The sequence below is a fragment of the Xylocopa sonorina genome, unplaced genomic scaffold (genome assembly GCF_050948175.1).
Source record: "Xylocopa sonorina isolate GNS202 unplaced genomic scaffold, iyXylSono1_principal scaffold0014, whole genome shotgun sequence".
NCBI classification, from domain to species: domain Eukaryota; kingdom Metazoa; phylum Arthropoda; class Insecta; order Hymenoptera; family Apidae; genus Xylocopa; species Xylocopa sonorina.
The window spans coordinates 1,542,451-1,556,493 of NW_027490090.1; the positions used below are offsets into that span (position 1 = coordinate 1,542,451).

The 14,043-nt window shown below is 35.4% G+C and overlaps 1 protein-coding gene across 1 annotated transcript; it reads right to left on the reverse strand.

Moving 5' to 3' along the window:
• Positions 1 to 51: 51 nt before the first annotated feature.
• LOC143431722 (uncharacterized) lies at positions 52 to 13,724 on the reverse strand. Its single transcript, XM_076908665.1, has 8 exons — positions 13,313 to 13,724; positions 6,249 to 6,341; positions 5,620 to 5,763; positions 2,788 to 2,876; positions 2,383 to 2,538; positions 1,521 to 1,733; positions 207 to 382; positions 52 to 101 (listed from the first exon to the last, which is right to left on the reverse strand). The coding sequence occupies exons 1-7, from the start codon at positions 13,677 to 13,679 to the stop codon at positions 218 to 220; spliced, it is 1,227 nt and encodes a 408-aa protein (XP_076764780.1). The 5' UTR covers positions 13,680 to 13,724; the 3' UTR covers positions 52 to 101; positions 207 to 217.
• Positions 13,725 to 14,043: the final 319 nt, after the last annotated feature.

A 14,043-nucleotide genomic window follows, 5' to 3' on the forward strand; every position in this document is an offset into this window, starting at 1 on the left:
GGTTTATTAAAGATCCAAGTAGATCTGCTTAGTCACTGGCCCTCTCGTGGCCCTCTTCGTCCTCTTCATCTGTTTCCACGCTTTGCACCAGCTTGGCGTATCTATTTAAAAAATAAAAAATTGCTTTAGTGGAACTTAAATTTGTAATAAAAGATTGTAGTCACTAACTTGATTTTAATATCGTTTTTTGGAGTGAGTTGATGTACCTGACGGTGTATCAGACAGGAGTAGTCTTCCTTAATGTATCAAAGATCCATTCGCTGCCTCTGACTGGAGGTGGCGGTGGCAGAGGCTCGTCTAAGTCGAAGGTGACGAACTCGTGTTGAACACTTGAACTGTACTCTTCCTCCTCTTCTTGGAGGACGTCTGCTGTTGTACTGACCTGAAAGTTCATTCATGTTTCTTAAAAAGTCCTCTCAAAGTTATTGAATTTGATTAGAAAACGAGAAGAAGATGATTTAAAGTTAGGGGAAGCAGGAATGAAAAAGCGAAAACATGAATGAAAAAGTTCTTATTTCCTTATAATTTTTATGAAATAGATTAAGGACATGTGTAGCTATACTATTCCAGAATGCCCTCGCTCTCTGACCTTTATAAAATCCATAATTTGCAGTTAAAGTTACGATAATAAGAGTGATGATAGTATATAGACTTTAGTGAAAACATGAATGAAAAAGTCCGTATTTTCTTATGATTTTTATGAAATAGATTAAGTACATATGTAGCTACATAATTCCATGAATGCCCTCGCTCTCTATTCTTTATAAAATTTATAAATTGCAATTACAGTTATGATAGTATAATTTAGACTTTAGTGAAAACATGAATGAAAAAGTTGGAATTTTCTTATAATTTCTATGAAATAGATTGAGTATATATGTAGCTACACTATTCCATAAATGCCCTCGATCTTTAAGCGTCATAAAATGTATAAATTGCAATTACAATCACGATAGTATGAGTTATGATAGTATATAGAGTTTGGTGAAAACATGAATGAAAAAGTTCGTATTTCCTTACAATTTTTATGAAATAGATTCAGTATATATGTAGCTACACTACTCCATGAATGCCCTCGGTCTCTAAAGTTTATAACATTCATAAATTGCAATTACAATCACAGTAGTATAATTTAGATTTTAGTAAAAACATGAATGAAAAAGTTCTTATTTTCTTACAATATTTATGAAATAGATTAAGTACATATGTAGCTACATAATTCCATGAATGCCCTTGGAAAAAAAAATTAAAGTTAGGATTGAAGAAGGAGATGGCATAAAATTAGAGAAGGGTTTCAACTAATTAATCTTCAGTGTAAAAGAATAACTTAATTCATAAGGATTCTCTGGAATTTCCTTTATCGAAGTTCATTCATGTTCCTAAAATAGAAAAAAACGAAATTAAAATTAGGAAAGAAGAAGAAAATAGCTTAGACTTAAAGAAAGGTTTCAGCTGGTTAATCTTTAAAGTAAAAGGATAATAACTTTTAATTGATAAGGTTTTACTAAGATTTTATTTACCGTCTGCGTGGTGATGTCTCTAGGAAATTGTCTGGAATAATCGTGGTAGTCCAGATTAGGCGGTGGTGGCAAGAATTCGTCGATGTCGACGTGGTCCACCGAATCCCTCCCAAAGAAGTATCTCTTCTGATGCCTCTCGCAGAGGAACCCCGTGTGCCCCGTGCTCGCGTGATTCGCGTGGTGCACGTGGTGATTGTCTAAGTGGTACACGCCCTGAAATCGAAGGTTGTAAAACGGGGACAGGGTTTCTAAAATAACTAAATTTCTTGCAAATTGGGGTTTTGTAAAATCACATACACAGATTTGCTGCTAACTTGGACAGAATATTATCTCCAATCTTAATAATTAAATACTTAAATAAAATATATTTCAGTGCAGTCACATTTAATTTCTTGCTATTTGGAAAAAAAACAAATAATGAAGAATACAATTAAAAAAAAAAATGATAATCGCTGAATATCGTGGAAACTATTTTTAAAAATCAGTGAAACATCACAAAAATTAATTCTTTAAAAAGACAAAACTTCCACAATAATAATAATAATATGAATCTTCAATTTAAAGAAAAAAATCAATGTTTCACCAAAAAGCGTCCACAGAATAAAAACTGTGCTAAAACAGAAACAAAACGAGTAACATTAATTAATTTTCGACCATTATGTTAATTTCAGACCACAAAGCAAGGCAATAAAAAGGCTCGTTTGAATAGAAAGCTAGGCGATTCAAATGGAAGTTACGTGGACGCTCTGCCAAACGATGGTCGAGTGCAATAAAAAAAAAAAGTTACCAAGCGGAGGTCAGACAATTCTGTCCAAGTTTTAAGAGCCTACGAAGCGGTGGAGAAGAAGCAGATACTACCAACCCCGTAATTTTTTCGCCTCGAGTCTCTCCGTACCAGTTCTTTTTGGTGCCAAGAAATATACAAGAAAATAGCGTAAGTGCCAGCGACCTCGGTCGTGATGAAGCCACTCACGTACAGCAAAAATGAGAATCCGTACCTGTAGGTGAACGGCGGTCCCTGGAAATCGCAAGATTGCGACGAAGACGTGTTCATTCAGTGTGGCGACGAGTACAGACGAGGAAGTAATCTGAGAGGTGGCGAATGGAACGTGAAAACCGAAAATCGCAGGACTCGCAGACATTCTATCGTGCCATTTAAATCTTTGAAAGAGATTCATTTGTTGCAGGATATCTGCTGCGAACAGGATTATTGGAGGAGCAGTTCGGGTTTGGAGGGATGTGGAAAAGAGAGCTGCGTTCCACTGACCTGAAACGACGACCTTGGTCTAAGCTTGCTGCCTACTTCAGCTTTGAACACCGATATGTACATCACCATGCCAACGAGCATTAACAAACCTGAAATGGAAAATTATTTAGCGTGATTTATTCGAGAACTATTAGGAGATGTAATAAGGTCATTTAAAACTGAAGAGTTTAATGGATCGGAGAGATTATGGATTATTTGTAATATGGAGTTTAATATTTAGAGTTTTCTGAAAACATGAATGAAAAAGTACATATTTTTTTATAAGTTTTATGTAATAGATTAAGGATACGTGTAGCTACACTATTCCATGAATGCCCCCGATCTCTGAGCTTTATAAAATCTATAAATTGCAATTAAAGTCAGGATAGTATGAATTATGATAGTATATAGAGTTTGGTGAAAACATGAATGAAAACGTTCATATTTTCTTACAATTTTTATGGAATAGATTAAGTACATATGTAGCTACACTATTGCATAAATGCCCCTGGCCTCTAAAGTTTATAACATTCATAAATTGCATTTATAATCATGATAGTATAATTTAGATTTTAGTGAAAACATGAATGAAAAAGTTGGAATTTTCTTATAATTTCTATGAAATAGATTGAGTATATACGTGGCTACACAATGCCACGAATGCCCTCGGTCTTTAACGTTTATAAAATTCATAAATTGCAATTACAATCACAGTAGTATAATTTAGACTTTGATGAAAACATGAATGAAAAAGTTCATAGTTTCTTATAATTTCTATAGAATAAACTAAGTATATATGTAGCTACACAATGCCATGAATGCCCTCGGTCTATAACGTTTATAAAATTAATAAATTGCAATTACAATCATGATAGTATGATTTAGACTTTGATGAAAAGATGAATGAAAATGTTCGTATCTTCTTATAATTTTTATGAAATAGATTGTATACATATGTAGCTACACTATTCCATGAATGCCCTTACTCTCTGAGCTTTATAAAATCCATGAATTGCAGTTACATTAACTTTTTTAACCTGTGGCGTAGGATGACATTTGTTAATGTGTAAACTTCTCTTGCGGTACAAATTAAAACCGTCAGACCTCAGCAGATGTTTAACATATTAAGTATTGTCAGATATTTTGGTTATTATTAACTAACAATTATAGTTACTGAAAGCCATATGTATATATTACCTTTTAAGCCATCATAAAAATGATAAATAATATGATGACATACAATAGAGGTTAAAAGCTCTTTTCCTATTAATATTGCACAATATGTAGTAAATATATAATGTCACGACTCATAACTAACATCAATAAAATAAATTTCCAATTTATTGTGTGTTTTATTAGTTTTATTTCAATTTCTTGTATATTTTGCGCTTTAGAGGTAAAAGAGAGAGAGAAAGATATGTAAGAAAACTATAAGAAAGAGTGAGACAGTTGCTACAAACACTACTTTAGACCACGTGTCGCCATCTCTGTGAAAAGTGCTCAAACTGTTCGCACACAATTATCAACAGCGAAGTGAACTACTGAAGAACTACTAGCGCCATCTCTACAAAAGATATTGAAACTAATGCTTGAGAAGTTTCAGCATTTCTCCAACAGATGGCGATAGTTGTTCAGTAGTTCACTTCGCTGTTGATAACTGTGTGCGACCAGTTTGAGCACTTTTCACAGAGATGGCGCCACGTGTTCTCCAGCAAAGCCATCATCATCTCTCTCACTCTTTCTTATAGCTTTCTTATATATCTTTCTCTCTCTTACCTCTAAAGCGGGAAATATACAATAAATTGCAATGAAACTACTGAAATACACAAGAAAATGCAATGAAATAACTAAAATATACAATGACGATAGTATAATTTAGAGTTTGGTGAAAACATGAATGAAAATGTTTGTATTTTCTTATAAATTTTATGAAATAGATTGAGGACATATGTAGCTACATTATTCCATGAGTGCCCTCGCGTTTTAAGCTTTATAGAATTCACAAATTGCAATTAAAGTCATGATAGTATGAGTTATTATGGTATATAGAGTTTTGTGAAAACATGAATGAAAAAGTTCGAATTTTCTTATAATTTCTATGTAATAGATTAAATATATGTGTAGCTACACTATTCCATGAATGCCCCCTCTCACTAAGCTTTATAAAATCCATAAATTGCAATTAAAGTCATGGTAGTATGAGTTATGATGGTATATAGAGTTTGGTCAAAACATGAATGAAAAAGTTCGTATTTTCTTACAATTTTTATGGAATAGATTAAGAACATGTGTAGCTACACTATTCCATAAAGGCCCTCGATCTTTAAACTTCATAAAATTTATAAAATGCAATTAAAGTCACGATAGTATGAGTTATGATGGTGTATAGATTTTCGTGAAAACGTGAATGAAAAAGTTCGTATTTCCCTACAATTTTTATAAAATAGATTGTGCACATACGTATCTATACTATTCCATAAATGCACCCTCTCCCTAACTTTTACAAAACCCATAAATTGCAATTAAAGTCACGTTAATATACTGAACTGTTCTCCTTCGCAGAGGGAAGCCATTTTGGTTCACCCTGCTGCAATAAACGAAATATAACGCTACTATCCAACAGCAGATACAATACTTTTCTTAAGAAAGTGTCAAGCGATCTGAAAAATTGAAATAGTGCCAATGAAACAATTGAATTCCCCTCTTTTATTCTAGCATAATGAACTCTCTTCTTTCCCTTAAACAGATGTTCTAATCAGATTTACAAGTCTCAGCACACGTCCCTTCTTCTTCTCGTTCCTCTATGCACGACAAATTTTATCGCAGAAACGCGGGACCTACTTTGCTACTCACCAGAGACTATGAAAACCACTCCAGCGACGAAGACGCAGAGTCTGTGCCTCGGGTGAGTAACGTGAGCAGTGAAGTAACAAACTTCAGCCGCCACCAGCAGCGATGTCGCTGCGAAGAAGAACATCGCCGACTTGGTAACTGCATCTGCATAAAAAATAGCCAGCATGAAACTCCAGGCGAATAGAAAACTTCCTTTTTCCCCTCGCGTCCCTCTTCGATCAGAGATTTCTCTGAATGCTTCTTGCAATTTGCAAATTCCTACATTCTCGACCTCACAGAGTGCTCCAAATACACGCAGTGACTCTATTAAACAATTTTTTCAGCGACAAATACGTCTCGTGTGTTAAAGAATAGTATTGTGCAGGATTTCTTTCGAATCAGACGCTGTTGACTTGGTTTTTTTCTTTTTCAGAGTGCTTGGATGGGGCGAGACAATCAGGATGGACAAATTGTCAGCTCGAATCACTCGTGGACGGTGCTGCGTTCTATTTGAAAGCATTTTCCCTGCCGAATATTTAACGAGGGGCTCTCCAGCTGGCAGACAGGAGGACACCTAATCAAGCCTCGTTTTCAAAGGCACTGGCTGGCCACTCCATCTGTCTCACGTGGGCGTTTCTCGTGGTACTCACATGGTATTGCCATCGTCGAGTCACTCGGATCTGGGCTGTACTCCTCGTTTGGGAAGTAATCAATGCTCGTGCACTCGTACTCCATGCGAGAGCCTGAAAAGTAGGGAAGAATGATTTGTATGGCAACGTGTTTACTCGATTCTACTTAAACCACGTTCATTCTTTCTCTTGATCTCTGTTTTAGGGGTTATTGGTCAAGTATTGGTTGGTAAAGTATGGTTTTTGTCGTTTTAGTTTGTTGCAAATGGAAGATTGGGATCAGAGTCCATGAAAACCAAGATTAAAACCAGAAAACTATGACTGCAGACCATCAAAACCAGAAAATTCTGATTACAGTCTACAAAATGTCTGAAAATGGTTTGATTCTTCACAGAGCTGTGTGGACTGGTAAAATAATCCACGTCTTTGATCTCTCAACTTTTTATATAATTTAATATTTAATATTTAATAAGTATTTGGCGTTGTAATTTTAATTTCTTAAATTAAAATCATCATTTTCTTCATTTTCCACAGAAGATATAATTCCTGCATCGCTCGCAAACTCGATTGTACGTCGAGATAATAATATTTGATCGATACAAGGCCAGAAGGTGTTATCGAATCCCACAATTCACATCAAACAGCGATATCTCTGCTATACAATCTAGCTGGCTTTAATTACAGTAAAAATATAGCGCCTCGCTTAGAGACTGTTTTAATGAACGCTCGATCTTTCGATATTGTAGAAACTGGGTTGAAAAGGGAACGAAAATCGTTTGAAATAATATCGAGGATGAGAGTTTCGAGAAGTAATGAATTTCAGAAATTGAAACCTCAACTGCAATTTAGAAGATACTTCAATGTACGCACTTATTCTTCACTCAATATCTGCCAATACAAGCAAAAACTTAATTCATACTCAACTTAGAAACTTCAATAGCGATAAAAACTCGCGAGATCTAATTTATCTCAGTTAAACAATTATCCAGGGTCGATAAGAAAGGTCGCGTGCGTGAAATCGAGCAAGTAATTATACAGTACCGCCCTGTTGGTAATTACTAGATGCTAATCACTGAATGACCACTGTAAGTAACTTTGCTGTCAGGTTTTGAGTTATGTAAAAAACATGAATGAAAAAGTTTGTATTTTCTTATAAGTTTTATGAAATAGATTAAGGATATATGTAGCTACACTATTCCATAAATGCCCTTGCTATCTGAGCTTTATAAAATCTATAATTTGCCATTAAAATCAAGATAGTATGAGTTATGATAGTATATAGAGTTTTGTGAAAACATGAATGAAAAAGTTTGTATTTTCTTATAAGTTTTATAAAATAGATTAAGGATATGTGTAGCTACACTATTCCATAAATGCCCCCTCTCGTTAAGTTTTACAACATCCATAAATTGCAATTAAAGTCACGATAGTATGAGTTATGATAATATGTAGAGTTTGGTGAAAACATGAATGAAAAAGGTCGTATTTTCTTACAATTTTGGTGAAATAGATTAAGCACATATGTAGCTACACTATTCCATGAGTGCCCTCGCATTTTAAGCTTTATAAAATTCACAAATTGCAATTAAAGTCACGATAGTATGAGTTATGATAGTATATAGAGTTTGGTGAAAACATGAATGAAAAAGTTTGCATTTTCTTATAAGTTTTATAAAATAGATTAAGCACATGTGTAGCTACACTATTCCATAAATGCCTCCTCTCCCTAAGTTTTACAAAATCCATAAATTGCAATTACAATTACGATAGTATAATTTAGACTTTAGTGAAAACATGAATGAAAATGTTCATATTTTCTTACAATTTTTATGAAATAGATTAAGCACACATGTAGTTACACTATTCCATAAATGCCCTTGCGCTCCAAACTTCATAAAATTCATAAACTGTATCGACATTGCAAAAACTGGATGAAAAGTTAACAAAAATCGTTAGAACAAATACAAGTAATAAATTTCAGAAATAGAAACGCCAACTGCAACGTAAACAATACTTCAATATACCTACTTATTCTCCACCCAATACATTCCAACCCAACCTTAAAAACTAAATTCATACTCAACTCACACACTCCCCAAACAACAACAATTCGTTAGATCCAATGTATCTCATTCAGACGATTACCCAGGGTCGATAAGAAAGGTCTCGTCCACGAGATCGCTTGAGTAATTACAGAGACCCATCTGTCGGTAATTACTGCATGCAAATCGCAGAATGTTCCAGTTTCACGACCTCAGAACTGATTGTAAGCAGAAACCAATAACGAAAACGAGATCACGTTTGCGTTTGGCAATTAATATTCCGTCAAATATTATTACTTCGCTGAACAGTAACGCAAATAATTGATCTGATCGAAATAACGTGGATTAACTGTCAAAGCGTTCGCAAAATGATCCACGAGGGAACGCAAAGCGTTGGCTTTTATAGTCAGGGATTATTTGGGTTGGTGGGCGAAAAGGGGGACAGAGAATTGGGTTGGCAGGCGTGGAACAGTCATTTCCGGTTCGCGCCGGAAGTTGGCCGTATTGCCTCCGTTCGACAGCTCGGAATCGATATTCCTGGCTCGCTGCTGGCTCCATTGACAGAAGTATAACAGAAATAATAACTGGTTGGCCTGCGCTGCCAGCGTTGCTCGAGCGTGACTCAGAAACCCGGAAGTCTGCGATTCTTCCTCGATCATTTTTCATTTTCCTGGTTCTGGCTTCCTTTCTGGACTGTGTGTGTGTGTGTGTGTTGTGGGTTCGACATTGGCATGCTGGGTCCTTGCTTTTTCTAAATAAAAATACAGATTGCTATTTGCAGAAACAAATTCTGATGCATTTCTGAACGCAGATTTCCAATCCTCTAATTCATACACTCTGTTTTTTTTTTATATCGTAGATTGCCATTCGCAGGAACTTTATTTACACATGGATTTTCGAAATTGCTCTTTGCACAGCAAAAAATAAATACTTTTTATTTCATCTCGTACAGAACCACTGAATAGCGTTCGTAAAATCATCCAGTTCTAATCTTTCGTTCACAATTACGATTTTAAATTTATTTTGGCAAGAAGGGACAATTATAAATCAAAATACAAAAAATGATAAAATAATAATCAGATAAAATGGAAACGTTCGTTAAAAGGAGGTAAGTTTTAAAGGTACCTTCCACTCGATTTTCTGCTCACAGTTGAAGGTAGTTGGGGAAGGTAAAATTCGCAGCGAGCCACGCGAGACCTCGACTCGAGATGAAGTTTACAATGAAATAGGATCATCCAATTTACAACTGGGATACGTTACACGGCCGGTTTCCCAGGCGTGGCATTATTTAACATCACCGTGGCTAATTGGTACAAACGGGTCGGGCTACCTGGACACGTTGCGAAGACACCAAGCCCAGCACGATTACTCTATTAAATGCCCAGAAGCATTTGTCACGGGACACGAGACTCCACGACGCGGCTACTGTGTCGATAATAAAGGTATCCAATTTATCTTTGGCTATTCTCGACGCTCTCGTCACTTAAATATTATAATTACTATCACGGTGAAAACATGAATGAAAAGGTTCGTATTTTCTTACCATTTTTATGAAATGGATTAAGTACATGTGTAGCTACACTATTCCATGAATGCCCTCGCTCTCTGAGCTTTATAAAATCTATAAATTGCAATTAAAATCAAGATAGTATGAGTTATGATAGTATATAAAGTTTGGTGAAAACATGAATGAAAAAGTTCGAATTTCCTTACAATTTTTATGAAATAGATTAAGGACATATGTAGCTACACTATTCCATAAATGCCCTCGATCTCAAAGTTTTTTAAAATTCATAAACTGTAATTAAAGTCACGATAGTATGAGTTACGATAGTATATAGAGTTTGGTGAAAACATGAATGAAAAAGTACATATTTTTTTATAAGTTTTATGAAATAGATTAAGGATACGTGTAGCTACACTATTCCATGAATGCCCCCGATCTGACAGCTTTAAGAAATCTATAAATTGCAATTAAAATCACGATAGTATGAATTATGATAGTATATAGAGTTTGGTGAAAACATGAATGAAAAAGTTTGTATTTTCATACAATTTTTATGAAGTAGATTAAGAATATGTGTAGCTACACTATTCCATGAGTGCCCTCGCGTTTTGAGCTTTATAAAATTCACAAATTGCAATTAAAGTCACCATAGTATGAGTTATGATAGTATAGAGAGTTTTGTGAAAACATGAATGAAAAAGTTTGTATTTCCTTACAATTTTTATGGAATAGATTAAGAATATGTGTAGCTACACTATTCCATGAATGCCCTCGCTCTCTAAACTTTATAAAATTCATAAATTGTAATTACAATCACGATAGTATAATTTAGACTTTGATGAAAACATGAATGAAAAAGTTCGTATTTTCTTATAATTTTTATGAAATACATTAAGTATATGTGTAGCTACACTATTCCATGAGTGCCAGTTCCAAGCCAGCACGATTACTCTATTAAATACCCAGAAGCATTTGTCACAGGCCACGATATTCCACATCGCGGCTACTGTGTCGATAATAAAGGTATCCAATTTATCTTTGGTGATTTTCGACGCTCTCGTCAATTAAACTAAACTCGATGCGTTGTTTATTACCAAAATGAATTTTCAAAGGTCTTCTACAATTTTATAAAAGAATTTTTCTTTTTCTTAGTTTGATCCACGAAATTCAAGACTCAGAAATTGTTCATGAATTAAACCAACTCCAGTAACTAAACTCGTGTCATATATTACTAAAATTATTTGTCTCCAGTTATCTACAATTTTATAAAAAAAAAAAATTCTTCCTCTTCTTGGACTGAACAGAAAAATTGAAGACTCAGAAGTTTACTAAAATTATTCTTCTTGAGCCTTCTACGATTTTATAAAAAATTCTTCTTTTTTTTTTAGTCTGAACAGAGAAATTGAAGGCTCAGAAGACGTCTGGCAGAAAGAAGATTCAGTTCTTTTCCTTTTAGCAAGGTGGGCATCGTCCAAGTAGGCGTGGAGCTACTTAGAGGCCCAGAGATGGCGGAGGAGAGGCAGTTTCCGGCGCCCTCGGTAACGAGTCATTTCCGACTCGCTGTACTCGTCCTCCTTCAGCCCAGACTCCATCCCTTCCCGTCATTCCCATCGATAGACCGGAATCACGGGACGCCTCGTGAATATTACCGTTTAAACGTTTTCTGCCCTCGTTTTCATCGAAGAGAAAATCCTCTGCTCGACGAAATAAGAAACGAACATTCGTCTTCTTTCGTTAAAAATATTCCACACCCTCGCATTAATTTAATTAATCACAAACAACAACAAAACAAGACGAAAGAACAGAAAACAGAACGATAGAAATAAAAATTTCATTGCATAGAATTATTTGAGCTTTGTTGGTATCGACGTGGCCTGTTTTATCGACATTTATTCTGCATGTTATTAGATAAGTCTTCTGTCAGTGTACGAATTGATTTGTTTTTTGTTTTAATTATTATTGTATGAAATGAATTAAATATGTAATGTCAATTAAGAATGTTAATGACAAATATCGTTAACTAAATAGTAGTACAGATTGACTTATATTTTGGATTTTAGTATCGTGTTTGTTAATTTTAGAAGAAGTTGGAGAGGATAAAGAGTAGAATAGCGTAGAAAATAACTTAGAAAATATGAAATTTATGAGACATGTTTATTAGCAGCTTGAGAGTGCCATTCACCCTGGAAGTTATAAACCCCTTTCTATTATCACCCCCAGTATATGCCCCGATGGTCACGAAAAGGGTTGCACAGCAGAAAGCTCGAACGACGCCAGAGTGGGTTCTCTTAAACGGGATTTCGTCCGTTAAACTACTTTGGTCCATTCTCAAAGAATTTTTCGGTTTTACGACCGCCCATTTTACCAATTTCCGTTATCGCTTGCCATTGCTCGTGTTTACTTCCGTCTAACCTTGCAAACACGATTGTAAATCGACGAACAGACATAAAAATCAATCGCAATAATAAAAATGATTGATGAAAGTGCGTGTCTAACATCGTGAGTATTAAAGTTGAATCTTTTAGGATAGTTGGTGTGGTAGTCAACTACCTTACCTGCTGTGCCATTTAAGATAATATAGTAAGTGTCCTTTTTTGGGCATATAAGGAACAGTTTAGTGGAAATGGAATTAATGAAAGTTTTTTCTGTTATTATGAGACAGAAAATGGCAGATTTAAAGATACTTATAGCAATGCAGATTCGTCACAGTCCACTGTAAGTTACTTTGTTGTCAGGTTCTGAGTTACATTGAAAACATGAATGAAAAAGTTCGTATTTTCATACCATTTTTATGCAATAGATTAAGCATAGGTGTAGCTACACTATTTCATGAATGCCCCCGCATTTCAAGCTTTATAAAATTCACAAATTGCAGTTAAAGTCACGATAGTATGAGTTATGATAGTGTATAGAGTTTGGTGAAAACATGAATGAAAAAGTTCGTATATTCTTACAATTTCTATAAAATAGACTAAGTACATATGTAGCTACAGGATGCCATAAATGCCTTCAGTCTCTAAAGTTTATAAAATTCATAAGTTGCAATTACAATCACAATAGTATAATTTAGATTTTGGTGAAAACATGAATGAAAAAGTTCGAATTTTCTTACAATTTTTATGAAATAGATTAAACACATATGTAGCTACACTATTCCACAAATGCCCTCGTTCTCTAAACTTTATAAGATTTATAAATTGCAATTACAATTACGATATTATAATTTAGACTTTAGTAAAAACATGAATGAAAATGTTCGCATTTTCCTATGATTTTTATGAAATAGATTAAGGATAGATGTGGCTACACTATTCTATGAATGCCCTCGCTCTCTGAGCTTTATAGAATCTACAAACTGCAATTAAAGTCGCAATAGTATGAGTTATGATGATATATAGATTCTGGTGAAAACATGAATGAAAATGTTCGCATTTTCCTATGATTTTTATGAAATAGATTAAGGATAGATGTAGCTACACTGTCCCACAAATGCCCTCGCCCACAATTCGGAAAACAGCATACTTCAAGGTACTTACTTATAGCAACGCAGACACGCCACAGACCGCTGTAAGTAACTTTGCTGTCAGGCTCCGCAGAAGCATTCGACGAAGTTTTCGGCAGTTTCTCCTCCGTGAGAAGCCACTCGCCAGTGCTAATAGCGACAGTGACGACGACCAGCGACAGCATCGCTGATAGACCGGAAGCGATGCCAAGACCACCACCACCACTGGCAGCGGCGTTATTGGGGTCGCCGCCAACTATAACACTGCCACCAGACGCACCAGTAACAACACCTCGAGCACCAGCACTCGAAGAACCGGCACCGCTGAGGTTGTCGCAGCACCAACAACAACAAGACATCACCACGTGCCTCCCTTTTGTCATGGGGGCATCCCAGCGCATGCAACGACCAATCCAACGCCTCTTCTCTTCCTCTAAAACCCCATATCTTCTCTCACATCCAGCTCGAACACTTTCTTCAAGCTCCACACAAACCTTCTCAACCAATTCATATTTTTTCTTGCTATAATTGCTTTATTATTTTACTTAGCAGTTGGTCTTCATAGAAAATAGAGAAATGTTCACTTCTTCTGGACCAAATTCTTGATACAAAAGGACTCTTCTGCTCGTCATAACCCTCTACTATTGATAATTGCCTTCAGAGCAAGAAAAAAAGTCGATGCACCGAGACTAAAATGGCAGAAGTAATTGCAATCACTTTGAGAACTTGTTTTGCAGATTTCGACCAATTTAAGTTACCTCCTCT